General features: G+C 38.3%; 2 protein-coding genes across 5 annotated transcripts in view; one reads left to right on the plus strand and one right to left on the minus strand.

The window, feature by feature from the left end:
* Positions 1 to 18,513, plus strand: part of LOC306898739 (uncharacterized protein) — a gene marked incomplete at its 3' end in the record, with an annotated part of 88,107 nt that overhangs the window by 17,623 nt on the left and 51,971 nt on the right. The gene's annotated exons all lie outside the window — the stretch shown is intronic.
* On the minus strand, positions 12,985 to 17,493 carry LOC306898935 (G2/M phase-specific E3 ubiquitin-protein ligase-like). 4 transcript variants are annotated; one of them, XM_079464843.1, is made up of 11 exons: positions 16,817 to 17,493; positions 16,344 to 16,582; positions 16,209 to 16,266; positions 15,793 to 15,986; positions 15,494 to 15,691; positions 15,335 to 15,421; positions 14,741 to 14,991; positions 14,515 to 14,643; positions 13,920 to 14,060; positions 13,641 to 13,719; positions 12,985 to 13,544 (listed from the first exon to the last, which is right to left on the minus strand). In XM_079464843.1, the coding sequence occupies exons 4-11, from the start codon at positions 15,857 to 15,859 to the stop codon at positions 13,327 to 13,329; spliced, it is 1,170 nt and encodes a 389-aa protein (XP_079320969.1). In that variant the 5' UTR covers positions 15,860 to 15,986; positions 16,209 to 16,266; positions 16,344 to 16,582; positions 16,817 to 17,493; the 3' UTR covers positions 12,985 to 13,326. The 4 variants fall into 4 exon arrangements, with proteins under 4 accessions (XP_079320969.1, XP_079320970.1, XP_079320968.1 ...); XM_079464844.1 differs by having other exon boundaries at positions 15,793 to 16,266; positions 16,817 to 17,162; XM_079464842.1 differs by lacking the exon at positions 16,817 to 17,493 and having other exon boundaries at positions 13,193 to 13,544; positions 13,614 to 13,719; positions 16,344 to 16,474.

Raw genomic sequence — 18,513 nt, forward strand, 5'->3', positions numbered from 1 at the left:
CAATATGTTTGTAGAAACCGGTTGTAGAAACTAGGGCAATACGCAAATGCAAAAGTGGTTACACAGCGATTTCATTACGATGACATAAACTATAATTCATTCTTTACCTCGTCCGTGAACATGATGAGCGATCTCCATAAGCCATTGGATGGTGAAAACGACATGTCCCATAAATCCTCTCTCCTACATTACGTCATTTAGTTTTGCCTTTTGTTGTTTCAAAGTGCACCATCTACAGGACCAAATGTAAATATTGTGGCTTTCATTGAAAAACTCTTTTTCTATTCATAGTACTAGTAAGCACTGTACACTGTACTGTATATGACAGTATTTTTTAATACTATGATTAATACTCAGTACTTACTGGAAAGATGATAGTCTGAAGATTGTAATGAGTTACTATGCAGAAAGAGTTGATGCTGACCATACATGTATGTGCCCTTTTTCCCCGACCTGTCCTGGCCAGGATTTCATGTGTACTCCGGAGGTCGCATTTGCCGTCCCCATAGGTCATCGAGGTTCTCATATTTCAGAAAAAAAAAAACAGTATAATATTAACGTTTATTCCCCTTATAGCAGCATTATAGAACTTTTGCTCACAGCTCCTCCAGGTGGTTGATAGCACAGTTGTCTGTTACCGATGTCGTAAATAATGTCGGTTTATAAGCTTCCCAGTGAACAGCGGAATATGTGAATTTGTTTACTAAGCTGATGAAACCGGCGAATGTAGAAATATTTTTTGGAAACCATGTGGTACCCTTCCTGAGCAGGAACCGACCTGAAACACACAACAGAGTGTGATTGAAATCGCTATGAAGCTGCTCAGGTGGCAGCGGCAGTAGAATTTGTCCGGTTAAAAGTTACAATACAATAAAGTTCCGCCAGAAGCCCAATTAAATGATCAATGAGAAAATTAAAATGTAATAGAACATATGGCAGCGAAAACCTGACTGTATTTATAAACTATTTAATAAAAAGTTAAAATAATTATAAACTTTTATTTCATATTTGTATTATTTTTCAAATCTTCCCTCGGGCCGTATGTTTGACACCCCTGGTCTAAGTCAAAGCAGAAAATAAATAAACAGTCAAATGACCAGCTAGCTAAATTACTAAAAATTATATCAGCACAGTGTTGATCTCATACAGTCTAATTCTATGCAGAAAATAAATAAACAATCAAATGACAAGATAACTAAATTACTAAAAATGATATCAGCGTAGTGTTGATCTCTTACAGTCTAATTCTATGCAGAAAATAAATAAACACTTAAATGACCAGCTAACTAAATTACTAAGAATGATATCAGCACAGTGTCGATCTCATACAGTCTAATTCTATGCAGAAAATAAATAAACACTCAAATGACCAGCTAACTAAATTACTAAAAATGATATCAGCACAGTGTCGATCTCATACAGTCTAATTCTATGCAGAAAATAAATAAACACTCAAATGACCAGCTAACTAAATTACTAAAAATGATATCAGCACAGTGTCGATCTCATACAGTCTAATTCTATGCAGAAAATAAATAAACACTCAAATGACCTGGGACCCGTTTCAGAAAGCAGGGTAAGTGCAAACTCAGAGTAAGTTAACCCCAGAAAACGGGATACTCTGGGTTTTCAGTTTCAGAACGCGAGGTATATCAAACCCGTGACCGCGGGGTAAGTCAAGCCCGTTTCAGAAATCAAGGTATCTTATACTTAGAGTGAGTAACCATAGTAACCTACTCTGTGAACCTAACCTGGTCGGGAGCAGGTTTTATTCCACTAACCCGAGGTTTGTTACAATCTCCGCCCCTTTTAGAAGCGCGAGTGGTGTTGAAATTGCCTTCGCCGTTTGTTTTTTCATTCGTTTTCCTTAATCGCGCACAAGTTCGTAACACAGACATTAAATGTCCGTTTATTCAGGAACCCGTAGATGAGGAAGCTGCATTCATTCAGAGAGAGTTACATTTACGTCGGGAGAGAATATATGGTGAAGCCACGTTTGGATGTTTTATCATATCCGGAGGATTCTTTATTTGAGCGGCACAGTTTTTCTTTACAGTCCATTAAATATATTCATAATCTGCTTCATCCTTACATCACAAACCTCACTCGTCGTGGCTGCGCTCTTACATCTGAGCAGATTCTTTGTATGGCTTTACGTTTCTTTACTAATGGAAGCTTTCTTTATAACACCGGGGATGCAGAACACGTTAGCAAGGCAACTGTATGCAGAGTAAGAAAAGTGTGCATCGCTCTCAAGCACTTTATATACATGTGTGTTAAGTTTCCTGTGAGAACCATCAAAGAGGAGTTTCATAAGATTGCAGGTGAATGGTGAACGTCTTTCTGAATAAGCTGATCAAATAAATGTGCTCTTGCTGCCAACTCTAATAATTCAAATACCCTTTAGGATTTCCCAATGTGATTGGGTGCACATTTAAAAGGTCCCACTCGCCCCGTTCTGTTCTGGCTTCGAACTGCCGTCGGTCAGAACGAGGGACGGGCGCTCTAACCACGAGCCTAATGACCGCAGTCCCTATTGCGTCTGTCGCTAGAGCATCTCTAGCTGGCCTCGATTAGACATAGCTGGAGCAGGGGCAAGCATGGCCAGTTTTTTGTCTTCTACAGCCACAGTGCTCGGTTCTCATATACTCAAAACTTTCAAGGCCAGTTTATTAAATATATAAAACATTTCCCAGTCAGGCATCCTACTACAAAGAGCATTTAAACTCATCGGACTGAATGATGTTTTTATATTTTATTCTCAGCTGCTGCCATGTTCTTTTTATTGCAGAAGGATTGCACCTATATGACAAAAAATCGTAGGTATATATGTTTATATATACATATATATATATATAGTGCCTCCAATTCGACTGGCGAGAAATAAACGGAGCGCTTTTTGTCACGTGGCGTTGCCATGGTGAATCGTGTTATCTTCGCTCAATTGATGATGGCTTTTTAAAGCCGTGGTGAACACGAGTAACCTCGGGTGAACTTACTCAGAGTGGATTGAACTGATTGAAACCAGCTGTTCTGAAACAGAAAACTCAGAGTAGCGGTTATCTGAGTAAATCAACTCAGAGTTCATATTTTAACTCAGTGTTGCTTGAACCTCCTTATTGAAACGGGTCCCAGATAACTAAATTACTAAAAATGATATCAGCAAAGTGTTGATCTCATACAGTCTAATTCTATGAAGAAAATAAATAAACACTCAAATGACCAGCTAACTAAATTACTAAAAATGATATCAGTGTAGTGTCGATCTCATACAGTCTAATTCTAAGCAGAAAATAAATAAACACCCAAATGACCAGCTAACTAAATTACTAAAAATGATATCAGCGTAGTGCCGATCTCATACAGTCTAATTCTATGCAGAAAATAAATAAACACTCAAATGACCAGCTAACTAAATTACTAAAAATGATATCAGTGTAGTGTCGATCTCATACAGTCTAATTCTAAGCAGAAAATAAATAAACACTCAAATGACCAGCTAACTAAATTACTAAAAATGATATCAGTGTAGTGTCGATCTCATACAGTCTAATTCTAAGCAGAAAATAAATAAACACTCAAATGACCAGCTAACTAAATTACTAAAAATGATATCAGCGTAGTGTTGATCTCATACAGTCTAATTCTATGCAGAAAATAAATAAACACTCAAATGACCAGCTAACTAAATTACTAAAAATGATATCAGTGTAGTGTCGATCTCATACAGTCTAATTCTAAGCAGAAAATAAATAAACACTCAAATGACCAGCTAACTAAATTACTAAAAATGATATCAGTGTAGTGTCGATCTCATACAGTCTAATTCTAAGCAGAAAATAAATAAACACTCAAATGACCAGCTAACTAAATTACTAAAAATGATATCAGTGTAGTGTCGATCTCATACAGTCTAATTCTAAGCAGAAAATAAATAAACACTCAAATGACCAGCTAACTAAATTACTAAGAATGATATTCAATTCAATTTTATTTATATAGCGCTTTTCACAATTTGCATTGTTCCAAAGCAGCTTTACAGGGGAAAAACGAAAAACCCAAGAAAGGGTAAAACACGCTACATGGTGTTTTATAAAAATCCAATTATTCTAGTAAATAATATCTATGTAAATCTGATTTATTTAGCATATTTGCATTAATTGAATGCTTGGCTGAAAAGATGCGTTTTTTATCTAGATTTAAATTGGGCGAGTGTGTCTGATCCTCGAATAATATCAGGAAGGCTATTCCAGAGTTTAGGTGCTACGTATGAGAAAGCTCGACCCCCTTTGGAGGATTTAGTTATTCTGGGTATTATCAAAAGTCCTGCGTTTTGAGATCTTAAAGAGCGTGATGGGTTGTAGTGTGATAGAAGCTCTGTTAGGTAGGTAGGGGCTAAACCCTTTAGGGCTTTATAAGTGATTAAAAGAACTTTAAAGTCAATACGATACTTAATGGGTAGCCAGTGAAGGGTTGATAACATTGGGGTTATGTGATCGTATTTTCTGGACCTGGTTAGAACTCTGGCAGCTGCATTCTGAACTAACTGTAGTTTGTTTATTGATGATGCAGGACAGCCACTGAGTAACGCATTACAGTAGTCAAGTCTTGAGGTTATAAATGCATGAATAAGCTTCTCTGCGTCAGCAACACACAGAATATTTCGTAACTTGGCCACATTTCTTAGGTGGAAAAAGGCTGTTTTTGTGACATTTGAGATGTGATTTTGAAACGACAGGTTGCTGTCTAATATAACGCCTAGATCTTTTACTGTATTTGTTGGAGTAACAGTACATCCTTCAATTTGCAGTTTATATTCAGAAATATTTGGTTTGCATGTCTTTGGTCCGATAAGTAATATTTCTGTTTTATTAGAATTTAAAAGAAGGAAATTACGGGTCATCCAATGTTTTATATCTTCAATGCACTCTGCCAATTTGGATAGCTTGGAGGAATCATCTGGTCTTGATGAGATATATAGCTGAGTATCATCTGCATAGCAATGGAAGCTAATTCCATGTTTTTTAATAATGTTTCCGAGGGGCAGCATGTATATGGAGAACCGATCCCTGAGGTAATCCATAATTTACTTGTGTTAGATTTGATGATTCCCCATTTAAATGGACAAATTGATGTCTGTCTGACAAGTAAGATCTAAACCATTGTAGTGCCTGTCCCTCAATACCAGTATAATTGTTTAAGCGATCTAGAAGTATGTTATGGTCTACGGTATCGAACGCAGCACTAAGGTCAAGCAGGACCAGGAGTGAGATGTTACCTTTATCTGATGCTATAAGCAGGTCGTTTGTAATTTTAACGAGCGCAGTCTCAGTGCTATGATGCGGTCTGAAGCCTGACTGAAATTTTTCATGCATGTCGTTATTTTGTAAGAAAGAGCACAACTGAGTGCACACTACTTTTTCTAGTATTTTAGACAGGTATGGAAGATTAGAAATCGGTCTATAGCTTCCTAGTTCATTTGGATCTAAGTTTGGTTTCTTGATAAGAGGCTTAATGACGGCCATTTTAAAGGATCCTGGGACATGGCCTAGATTAATTGACGAGTTGATAATGTTATGAATGGGCTCAATTGCAACAGGTAGTAACTCTTAATAATTTAGTTGGTATGGGGTCTAGTAAGCAAGTTGTAGGTTTAGAAGTTGCAATAAGTTTAATTAAATCCTCCTGTTTTATAGATGAAAAACGCTGGAGCCTTTGTTTTGGAGCGATGGTTGGTGCTAATTCATAGGACAGATTTGGAGGTTGAGTATTAACAATTAACGCCCGAGTGGTGCTATTGTACCATGGTGCAATATTTTTCTCAGTAATCTTTTTTGACTTTGTAGGTGCGACTGCTTCTAATGTATTAGAGAAAATAGTGCCCAATTTCCTGGTCATGACATCGAGTGATTCTTTATTTATTGGTATGGTTATTAAAGGAGTCAGATCTGGCAAGATCTTTGTGAAACTATCTTTAGTAGCGGAGGTGATTGTTCTACCCTGTCGATAACGAGTTAAAGGGCTGATTCCAGACGTGCACAAAGTACCCGTTATAAGATAGTGATCGGTGACATCTTCGCTTTGAGGCGTAATATCTATATTGGTTAGATCGGCTCCGTGAGATATAATCAGGTCTAGTGTATGATTAAATCGATGAGTGGGTCCTTTAATGTGTTGTATTACCCCAAAAGATTGTAGTAGTTCTGTAAACGCCAGTGCCAATGCATCGTTAGCGCTATCTACGTGGATATTAAAATCTCCGACAATTAGTATTTTATCAGCGTTAACCAATAGATCCGATAGTAAGTCCGCGAACTCTTTCAGAAATTCAGTATAGGGACCAGGTGGTCTATACACCGTAGCCAATGCAAAAGAAAGCAATGGTTTTTTACTTTTGTTAGGAATAATTATGTTCAACGCAAGCACTTCAAATGATTTAAATTTATGCTTTATTCTCTGAGTTACATTAAGAAAGTTTCTAAATATTGTAGCTACGCCGCCACCGCGACCAACCGGACGTGGCTCATGCATATAACAGTAGCTTGGTGGGGTACACTCATTTAGACCGAAATAATCATTTGGTTTAAGCCAGGTCTCGGTAAGACAGAGTATATCAAAACTGTTGTCCGTGATCATTTCATTTACAATAACTGCCTTTGAATTTAGTGATCTAATATTGAGTAGGCCGAACTTTATAAATTGGTTTTGGTTGTTTATTACATTATCTTCAGGTTTAATCACGATCAGATTTTTTCTATGACTTTTGCAAAAAATTACTTGGTAGTATTATTCGGGGGACACATATAGTCTCTATATATTTTGAAACAGTAACATTTATAGCAGTTGATGCGCACATTCTATGGTTAAGGTTTTGACTTACCTGAGGGAGACTTACCTGAGGGAGACATAGTCAACAGGTGCGTAGCGCCTTCGAGATGTTGTCGGAAAGGAGAGCCGCGCCGATGCTGCTGGGGTGCAGGCCGTCGGGGCGGAAGAGCCTAGGTCGCTCCCAGAACAGATCAAAATTATTTACAAAGAGCAGCTTCTGTTCAATACACCATGACATCAACCATTGATTAAGTGAAAAAAGTCTACTGAACTTATCATTCCCTCGTCGGTAGGTAGGCAGCGGTCCTGATACGATAATCCTCGCTGCTGGCGATGCGTTGCGTACCGTCTCGATCAGACTCCTGAAATCTCTCTTCAGGATCTCCGACTGCCGCTTCCTGATGTAGTTCACTCCCGCGTGCAGCACGACAGCTTCGACGTTAGCGTTGTCCTTCAGGATCGCAGGTACCTGCGCAGACACATCAAGAACACGAGTGCCGGGAAAACAGTGAGTGCGCACCTTACCTTTAGTAGATGTAGCGCGTATGTTCCGGACGATCGAGTCTCCGATGATCACAGCGTTGCATTCGGTCTCACAGAGGGCGGCAAAGCGGTTCCTGGTCGGGATCTCGAAGACTGGTGGCGGCAGCTGAGTCATCTCACCGGTCCTGGCTTGCGCCTTTCGCCGATGGTGTGCCGGTGCAGGAGTGAAGTTCATTTGGGCTGATCGTTTTCTCGTAGCCTGGGCTCTGTGCAGAGAAACACGCGGAGTAGAAGTGGAAGAAGTATTAAAATCGCGATGAAAACTTACCGCGGATTTGCGAGCTTCAGCACGGGATGTTTCCAGCGCCGTTATACGTTCTCGCAGCCGTGTCTGCTTCTCAAGTAAATCCTGGATCTGCTTCTCCACAGCATCCAGTTCCGACCGTAGCGCGAGCGTTTCCTCATCTGCACTCAAAGGTACAAACACGTCTGAAGCATTAGCCATTAGTGATGTAATAGTGACAACAGCGAGTTAAGCAGTATGCAGGCTGGTAATGCTAATAGCCTAAGGGCTAACACAGAGTGATCCGATAGAAATAAGTTATCAGTACGTTTAACAACGATTTTGTTTATGCTATACTTAAGGATAGGTTTCACTCTCGCTCAATAGCAATTTAAGACAGAAATTCTTCAAGATGTAACAAGAATAATTAGATTTGGTAGAGCTCCCGCTCAAACCACGCGCTCTCAGTAAACTCAGTAAACTCTCAGCAAACAGGGCCAGCTAACTAACTCAAATGACCAGCTAACTAAATTACTAAGAATGATATCAGCGTAGTGCCGATCTCATACAGTCTAATTCTATGCAGAAAATAAATAAACACTCAAATGACCAGCTAACTAAATTACTAAGAATGATATCAGCGTAGTGCCGATCTCATACAGTCTAATTCTATGCAGAAAATAAATAAACACTCAAATGACCAGCTAACTAAATTACTAAGAATGATATCAGCGTAGTGCCGATCTCATACAGTCTAATTCTATGCAGAAAATAAATAAACACTCAAATGACCAGCTAACTAAATTACTAAGAATGATATCAGCGTAGTGCCGATCTCATACAGTCTAATTCTATGCAGAAAATAAATAAACACTCAAATGACCAGCTAACTAAATTACTAAGAATGATATCAGCGTAGTGCCGATCTCATACATGAGTGGTAGGGTTAACTGTCATGGTGGGAATGCAGACTGTATTAGAGGGGTTTTAAAAACCACTTATCTTTTAGGAGATCCTTAAACGTTGACTTCTCTTCCCAGTCCTGCCATTTCCCCACAAGATCCCGGCATTCTGTAAAATGTTTAAGAGCTGGTTAGTCCATAGTATCTACAGATATAAACAAGAAGAATTTAAGACTTTTTAACCTTTTCTAAAACTTTAAGACGAAACTTGTGTTGGAAGTAATGGATAACCCACGTCTAGCTGTGCACATCAGGTCAGGTGGCTCTTGGCCTCCACGGTGTACATTAAAATTCTTCAATGGAAGGCTATAGTCATCGGACACGCCCTGGGACTGTAGCTAAGTTCTGGGTTTGGCTACATGCATAATAAACCTTTACCGAATCCACCCTCACCACACTTTGTTTTCGGAAATAATCTACAGGTGCTCTATTCTTTGTGAATGTGTACCGGAAGGGTGATAACTTAAAAATATTTAACTGTTTTGCACTTTCTGTGTGTGTGTAAAGATGTCTGTAAATTTACTTACTTGTGCTAACACATAAATCGGAAATCATGCTTTCCAGGATCACTCCGAGTTGAAAAACATATGCCCTTTCGATGTTTAACCGTTTTTCTCCTGTAAGAAAGACGTTCTCTGAGTTGAGCGAATCTGTAAAAGGGTCATGTATATTTGTATAATGTGATTCCACACTGTGCTACAAGCCACTGAACCCACTCACCTCTAGTTTTTCTTTTTTGGTAGGGCTCATTCACGTACATCGTAGCACACCCAAAGTCTATTAACTTGATGTTGAAGGTACTTGTGTTGACCAGTATGTTGCCCGTGTGGAGGTCATTGTGATTGACGCCGTGGTCAAGGCAGTGTGTTAGTGCCTCTACTGTCTGACGAATGATGATTCTCATTTTTTCTTCGTCGAGTTCACGATTCTTAATTAACGTCTCCAGGTCTGTGCAGGGATGAGGGTACTCCATCACAACTTTGATCTCGTCTGGGTAGTCAAACCACTCAAACATCTGTATGATGTAGGGGCATGTGGGATATTGTTGCAGCTTTGCCATTATTGCTACATCGGTGATCAATTTGCTTGTACAGCCAGCCTAGATCAAGAGTATAAGATCAGAAGAAATAGTTATATTTGGATGGAAGTTACGTAGGTAAGATCACAGGAGCCACACCTGCTCAAAGCTCTGTGGACTATATTGTCCATCTCATGTCTATTTCTTGTTAACTGCAGGGTCATATTAATTGAATCGTATCATAGGCCATTAAATAACCACGTATAAATTCATGATGATTGACCAACTTACAACAGCAATAGGGTAATTTTGATCTTTCCACAGGGATTTGACAGCAACCTGAAAATGCAAAAACACAAAGATCAAGACATGAACTTGAATCTCTAGACACATAAGTAGTAAAAGGTTTGCTGAATGCGGTAAAAGTGCACTACCTGTTGGCCATCAGATCTTCTAACGGCTGAGAAAACCTTACCAAAGCAACCTTGACCTAGGTCCTGTTTTGTTTCATAGACAGACTCAAATATTTCTGAAAAACACAGACACAAAGAATGTAGTAAGACTGTATATGATATTGCCTATTCGTGTGATTGTCAAGACATGTTTGTGGTTAGTTTTACTGGGGTAAAATTACAAATATAATCGCATGCAATAGTTGACAGATAGACTCACGATGAGACGGATCACAGGAGAACGGCTTGATATCGTTTTGATCCCTCGCATCTTCTGCATGTTGTTCTAAACACCGAATAGTGAACACAGTGATGATTACAGTCAAAGAAATACATCAGACATAGTGATAAATGTGTGAGTGTCATATCATGTATTTGTCTCAGAGAACAGTGAAACAAGCAATCCATGCACTGCAGTTACTTAACACATAAGGAAATGATTGTGAAGACAGAGAGAACATTTGACAGGGACTTGATGGATGTTTTTCATAAATAAATGTTCTCATCAGATTGACTGACAGAAATGTGCAATAATCGATGTATTGGATAAATCGTTAAACGCATATGAAGAACTATAAACGTGAAGGTAACGGCTGCAGCGAACTCAGCACATAACCACACACAGTCAAACAAACACTGTTTAGACATGTCGCGACATGCAAATAAAAACATGTAAAACGCTTTCTGGTGTTATTGAGACGATTGTTTAAAACGATTCGCACAAATAAATCATCGTTAAAGATGTTTGTTCACATACCGACTTTGTTTACAAGACGAACACATACCTTGTGTAGTTCCATCGGACATCACCGTGACAGGACCAGGTTCTGGTTTACTATCTTCGGTGAAAACTTCCATGAGGAGCCCAGGTACAGCTGTGTCAACCGCTCGCTCGGATGATCCACTCAAACACTTGATATCCGACATGAAGTTAATCGATGATCGCAGGACTTGAGCAGTAATTCACTCTTATGAGTCGCTGAGGGACGCAGCTCTTACCGTTGCAAACAAATTGACGTCACAGAGAGAGGCGCCCTTTTCAAAGTAAACACGTTGAGCCTGGCGGGCTGAGCACACGCGCTCTCACTAAGCGAATGAGGACTCTACGCCGATGAGTCTGTATATATAGCCATAAGCCCCGCCCTGGCTGGTGCCATCGCGATTGGTCCGGCAGCTCCGCTACGATTGGTTTAAAGTTGTACTTTTTTCCAACCAACCAATCACCGTGCAGTGTTCACTGCGCCATTGAATTGCTTCAGTCATCGGAGGAAAGGAGAAAAGGGGTTTTCCCCATAGCGTCCTGCTACGCAGTACTCGTTTTCTAATATGAAAATAGCTTGATTCTCAATTACACCTACCCAAAGTGACTTTAAAGTTTTGTGCTATTGTTGCTGACCTAACTATAGGGTAAATAACTCTTACTCTTAACATGTATTAGCCTTTTTGCAGTGTGAAAGACGCTGCGGTGTTTAGCCTACTCGTTAGAGCGCCCGACTCTCATTCAGACAGACGTCGATTCAAGGCCCGCGCAGGGCAGGTAGAACCGACAACACTCCGGATTAACGGCATGAAGGAGAAGTCTGAAGACGATCCCCGTAGGGAAGTGCTTGACCTGATTGCCGAAATTGTTCCGCACTTGATACAGAAATTAGACGATATTATTGACACAGTGCACCGCATCGGTAAGAAGGAACCAGGAAGACCAAGACAGATGATCGTCCAACAATGCGGACAGGGACGACTTATGGAAATCAACGAAAAACTCTTCTGTCTGCCTAAACCAGGGAGTCAGATTTGTGGAAGACTTCACGAAGGAAGACCGAAACGCTCGTGCCGTCCTGTGGCCGCTGTATTGGTGTTATACAAAGTTTGTTATCTTTATACATCATTATACAAAAGATGTGTGAAGGTTTGAAAAGCACATGTCCACTAGGTTTCACATTTACTAGTGATTTATGTATGTTTGCTGTACAGTTAATAATGAGTTTGTGATTATTATTTTTTTATTCTCTTAGGGCAAAAGACCTGTTCTCAACATTGGAGGACACTGAACTAGATGCTCGAGTGGAAGAAATACTTCGATGTAATCCAAATGCTGGGTATAAAATGTGTAAACCTTTTTTTATTTACATTTTACATTCTACATTGTCAGTTCCATTTTATATACAACTTTTTTTAATAGTCATTTAAAAGTCAAGGTTATTGTTTTTGTCAAAATAGGATTGAAAGGATGTGGAGAGATGTTTATGCTGGAGTGCTTGATCTCTTCTATACTATCTTTGCCAACCTTGAGAATGAAGGGCTTCTGAATCCAGATGATAAAATGCATCTCTATGCCCTTCACCGGTGCTTCATGCCACATGTTCAGAAACATCTTAATTTCTTTCGAGATGGTTGGAACCACCAACACAAGGAAACCAGTCACCAATACATCTCTGGTCAAGTCATCAACCTGAGACTTTGCCAGACCCTAACCAGGTTTTTAACTTAACATGAATTAACATATAGTTTATGATTTATCAAGTACTTTTTAATTATTAGTTTTTTTACCCTAAAAATTATGTTCAGATTATTTAATAATATAAATGTTTTCATTATCTATTGCAGGTTGATCCCATGCAGTATGGCATTGATTGGGCAGGGCCATACGGTCATCATGAACCTGGTGTAGTGATTCCTGATGTACAGCTACCACATCAATTTACACAGCAGGATGTTGAAAGATTTCCAGACCCAGATGTCCCCCTGTCTGATGTGTTTGATGTATACAGAGAGACTGTGGTTTTATTATCCGAAATTATGCAATAAGAAAATAATAGAGAGCACAAAGCATTGGCTTATTCTGCATTAAATTATTTTTAGGTGCTTGTGATATAAACCTTTTTCACGTACCAATTTAAATGATCTACCATATCTAGAAGTCATGTGTTAATGTTAAAAAAACAATAACTATAATCTGTAAAAATAAAAACACATTGTAAGCTCAAACTTTTATTGAACTTGTGTAATGCTAGCCAAGCAATCTTTGTAATACTCAAATGTTTCAAATTACAGTTGACCAAACGTTGTTTAGTTGGTATAACTTTCACAACAATACATCATGAATACAGTACAAGATTTGAATACATCATGTAAACTTTAAGAGCCATGCTCTCAATTTCCATGCTGGGTAACAAAACTATCTCATATTTTTTGCAGCGTTGAACATTCTAACTGAACACTGTCCAACAAAAATGTTATAAAAGCAGACCAGTATATATGGACTTGGACATCTAACAAAACTCTTAGTAACCCATTCACTTAGACCAGTCCAAATCCATAATCTCTGCTCCAAATAGCAGCTAGAAAATCTCTTTCAAAGGCAGTGTAGTCCTTGTAATGACTAGGAAGCTTTAGAGTTTGATAGCATGTGGCAGACTTGGGTAGATTTCCCTCCACCACCTCGACAACTAGGCTCCTGGGCAGTACGTCCCATCCAGTCCAGAACTCAATCAGAAACCGTAGTGCACTAGAAGAGACTGCGAAAAAAATCATTAGCTGCATCTTTATTAGTTGTATCCAAAGTAATTTTTTTCACATATAATTACAATTCTCAATGAATGTACGAAGGAAACCTGTGAGTCTACATATGTCTTCAATAGAGACCTCACTGTCTTCATCTTCATCTGGCCAACATATCCTCTCCAATAACATCTAACAGATTAACAACATTAGTATTATTAAAGTACAGTACAACTAAACAATATTAGATTAGATTCAACTTTGTCATTACACAAGTACAATGCAACGAAACGTAGTTTAGGTCTAACCAAAAATGCAAAAAACAAGTGCCAAATATAAACAGTTTGCTTAAATATAGTAAAGTATATTACATAATTTGTCTAACATCTTACCCTTGGGGTGTAAAGTACATCACTAGTCCTGGGAAAAAGAAGAGGGATTGTGTCCTTCCTTTCAGTAAGTAAAGGCCAGATCAATGTCTCCTTCAAACCCCGCCGTAGCCGTTTAAGTTGCTTGGAGGTTCTTTCAAGGACCTTAAAGTAATAGTTCACCCAAAAAAATGTATTCTGTCAATGATTATTCACTCTGTATACGTTATTTTTATGACCCGAGAGAAAGATATTTGGTCGAATGCTTGTAACCAAACAGTTCTTGGACACCATTGAATACCACAAGTAGGAAAAATGTATTTGATTATAAATATTTTTTGTTCGGTTGAACACAAAAAGAGATATTTTGAAGAATGTAAGACAGCAAAAAGTTCTGTGGCACTTTTGTGGTCCAAGAATTGTTTGGTCATAAACATTTCTCCAAATATCTTTGTGTTCACCAAACAAAGAAATGTATGCAGGATTAAAACAACTAAAGAGCAAGTAATTCATGATAGAATTTACATTTTTGGGTGAACTATCCCTTTAAGATGTTGAAAAGTAAACTCATTACATCTTGAAAATTGTAGGAGTATTGTAACCAATAGTGCATACTCACTGCATGCGTTAGTAGTTTGTCATGAAGCCATCTTCTGTTCTCTGATGTCACTGCAGGCAAATCCCAAGACAATGCTAGGTCTGTAATAGCAGTCTTTTCTTCCGTAGATAAATCACCTGTGCCTTCCAGCTGGTTGTAAAACAATATTAGTGTGTGTGAGTGTGTGTGCATACACGCATTTCACATTTTATTTCTTAAAAAGCATTTACTTTTATCCTTTGATTACCTTCTCTATTATTTGACGGATATCAACATCAGCACAATCCAGAATATCTATTGTTGCAGTATCAGGACATCCACCAAAAAGCACATGCACTATTGCTGGGCTTAAACCAGTAAAGCATGGACCTCCATGCAGGAATGAGTGCCCAATCATACGACCCGCCACCACAAATAAGTCACTGTCCAGAAAACACTGTGATGTTGCGGGAATCACATGATCCTTCTCACCCTCAAAAAGAAGAGTTCCTCCAGGCACTAAATTCAGAAAACATGTAAAAATCTAGATGAGCATTTATTACATAAAATAAATAAAAAACACCTTTAATGCGTCAACACTAAAGCAAATGCCAATTCATTACATTTACACATTTGACTGGTGCTTTTGAGAAACAGAGTATATTCAAAGTATGCATTTTATTTACAGTTATCATGTTTTATCAGTATGTGTGTTTCCTGAAACTAGAACCTTTGCAACTTTGCAATTCAAATCAATGTGCTACCACTTAATGCTACAGGAACTATAACATTAAGAGATGTTTACAACAGTCATAGTATCCTACACATAAAAAAAGAAACATCAAGTGCATAGGATACTAACCAAGCTGTAGTTCAAAACCATGCTGAAGCTTTGACATGACTGTTGCAAAAACATGGCGTGTCACTCCATCTCCAATTGCGGGATCACCTTGAAGGCAAAAGTATAATGCATATAATTTGAAAATAAACAATGTCACATTTATTTATTTATTTTACCTACCATGTAGTGTACATTTGAGGAGGCAAGCCCAGTCTACATTTGCTTTCTTATAAAAGGTCAGGATTGCTCTCTCCCTGTCTTCAGGGCTGTCTCTCATGTCCATTTGGAAATGGAGCACTGGGCTCATTTCACACTTTCTCAGGAGCTTTTCCCTGTACTTTTTTGAGGCCTCTGCTGGATCGGACTCAAATTTCCAATCTAAACCACAGTAGTTATCCAAAGTAACAAACATAAAATGTGTCGTTTTTAAATAAATAAACTCCTAACCAGAGATAAATAAATTAATCAAATGAACAAACCATCATGTTCAGGACCCTCTTCATGATCTATAGTGATGACCTGTGAAACTGTAATGTTTTCTTGCATTTCTCTGTCTACGATACTGAGATTTGAATATTTTCTCTCCTGCCTCACAACTGTGCTGTCAGTGTTGCTTGAAGTGGGCCTTTCTGTAGCTCTCTCGCTGACTACCTCACCACTGACCTCCACTGACCTTAGAACAAAGAATATCCACAGACTGGGTTTAAAAACAGTAAAACATCATTATAGTTAAAGGATTAGATCAGCAAAGAACACTACAGAAACCGATTCAAACAGAGAAATCTATGGTAACTCTGATAAATCTTCTGAAAGCACAAGCCAAGGAGAACCAAACTAAACATTTTCACCAAACTCTAAATTAAACAAATGTCTGTAAATGGGAATTCATCTCCACCCTCAACACATTTCTGGGGTGGTCCAATCAACTCATCTCTGTTAGGCATGCTGCTCTGCTAGAAAACAAAAAAAGAATCTCATGCATGTTTTTAAATTAATTATACAACATACTGTTCAAAGTTATTAAACTTACCGATTCAACTTCTAAGTTGCGTTGAAGTGGACGGATAAAAATTGTCGCATGGCCAATCTGATTTAGAGGGTCTTTTAAATACTTCACATGATATCCCTCATTTGGGCAGGATATCAAGGTGAGACAACGGCTCCTTGTGTGCCCTGATATTTTTAACAACTCAAACCCACCACCATGTCTGCGTTTTGGAAAAGCTTCCATGATGACATCCTTAAATTTTTGTGGATCTGTATGGCATCCTATGATTAGAAATAAAAAGAAAAAATTCTAAGACAAACCAGACATTTACCACTTAAGTGTCTAAACTATTCATTTTGTAAAGACACTGTTGAAAAAGTTACATATTATGGTAATAGTTTGTATTTCATGTGTATATGACTTTACTGTTTAAATAGTTGTATGTTAAATACAAATTGGTAATCCAAATAAACTCAAGAAGATTCAAAAGCAAATATCAGTGAGTTTTTACATACCTCGAAACGTAATACGTTTCTCTCCTAACCCAGCTGAGAATAGTCGCTCTTTTGCACAGCGAGTGGGTACCAAATTTGCATTTTTGTCATCAAGACAGCAAAAGGTATGAGTAAAGCTGCAGGATACAGAACGACTCATCACAGGCAAGCTCGACCGTCTTGCAAACCCTCTCCCTCGGCTGTAAGGACTAAACAGTTGTGCAACTTCAACTAGAAAGTATAAAATTTGTCGGTTTAGACAAAATCAAAACAGAAATGTTAAAGCAAAGTCCTAAAGAAATGCAGGAGGCTCTTTTAAAACGATTTAATCTTGTTTTACAATCTGGACACTTTCCTGAAAACTGGAATACAGGATTATTTTAATAACTAACTACCGAGGCATTTGTGTGAACAGTAACCTGGGGAAGACCTTCTGTAGTATCCTGAATACTCGAATTCAGGCCTTCCTTACCAAACACAAGTAAAGTAAAACTCCTACCAAACCACCGACCATATCTACACATTACAGACCTTAGTCAATGAACACGCCCATCAGAAAAACGAAGGCAAAGTTAATGCGTGTTTTGTTGACTTTAAGAAAGCATTTGATTCGATATGGCATGATGGACTGTATTACAAAATTCTTTAATCAGGCATAGGAGGAAAAATATATGACATCATTAAATCCATGTACACTGAAAACAAATGCGGAGTTAAAATTGGCGATAAAAGAACAGAATGTTTTCCTCAGGGGCGTTGGGTACAACAGGGATGCAATTTAACATCTATCTTAATGAGTTAGCCGTGTTACTAGAACAATCTACAACAGCGGGTCTCAAGTTAAACAACTCAAGAGGTGAAATGTCTTCTGTATGCCGATGATCTGGTGCTGCTGTCAGATACTGCTGAAGGTCTACAGCAACACCTACATCTGCTAGAGGAATACTGGAGAAACTGGGCCCTCAATCTGAAGAAAACTAAAATGATCATCTTCCAGAAAAAAAACAGATTACAGGATAACAGATAAACGTTTACTCTGGAAAACACTAGAACAGAACATAGATTACACTATGACTATCTTGGTCTAAAAGTTAGCGTGTCAGGAGGTTTTGGTCTGGCAGTGAAGGCGCTGAAAGAGAAAGTCAGGCGAGGGTTTTACACAATTAAAGGCAAATTTACCCAAACAGATATTCCTGTTCCAGTCTGGTGTAAAATCTTTGACAGTGTTATTATGCCTATAGCTCTGTACAGCTGTGAGGTTTGGAGTCAACAGTGTCTGACAGATTACACAAAATGGGATGAACATCCTTTAGAATCCCTGCATGCTGAATTATGTCGAAACATCTTAAGAGTTCAGAAAAGAACAGCAACTAATGCATGCCGGGCTGAATTAGGCAGATAATCAGAGGCGGACAGAGTACACAGGTTCATTACTTGAGTAAAAGTACAGATACCCCTTGCTAAATTTTACTCAAGTACAAGTAAAAGTACTACAGTCAGATGTGTACTTAAGTAAAAGTACTGAAGTACATGTTTTTAAAAGTACTTGAGTATCAAGAGTACAAGAGTACATTTTCTAAATATTGCATTACTACTGCCACAGTGCTTACATTTATGTACAGAAACGTCCTACATGGAGTTATGAAAAATGTTAATGTTAATACCTTGGAGAATGTTAAAGGAATTTAAAGTAAAATAAAGTAATTTTAATCTTTTTA

Source organism: Barbatula barbatula (genome assembly GCF_947034865.1).
Source record: "Barbatula barbatula genome assembly, chromosome: 9".
Taxonomy (NCBI): domain Eukaryota; kingdom Metazoa; phylum Chordata; class Actinopteri; order Cypriniformes; family Nemacheilidae; genus Barbatula; species Barbatula barbatula.

What these genes read in the sequence shown, in the direction of transcription:
- LOC306898935 (XM_079464842.1), bottom strand. Translation starts at nt 15,859, where the DNA reads ATGCAAGAAAACATTACAGTTTCACAGGTCATCACTATAGATCATGAA. An exon ending in TGGTTTTGAACTACAGCTTG is followed by an intron (nt 14,992 to 15,334) that starts GTTAGTATCCTA and finishes TTCTGAATTTAG; the next exon opens with TGCCTGGAGGAACTCTTCTT. An exon ending in ACAAACTACTAACGCATGCA is followed by an intron (nt 14,061 to 14,514) that starts GTGAGTATGCAC and finishes TATTACTTTAAG; the next exon opens with GTCCTTGAAAGAACCTCCAA.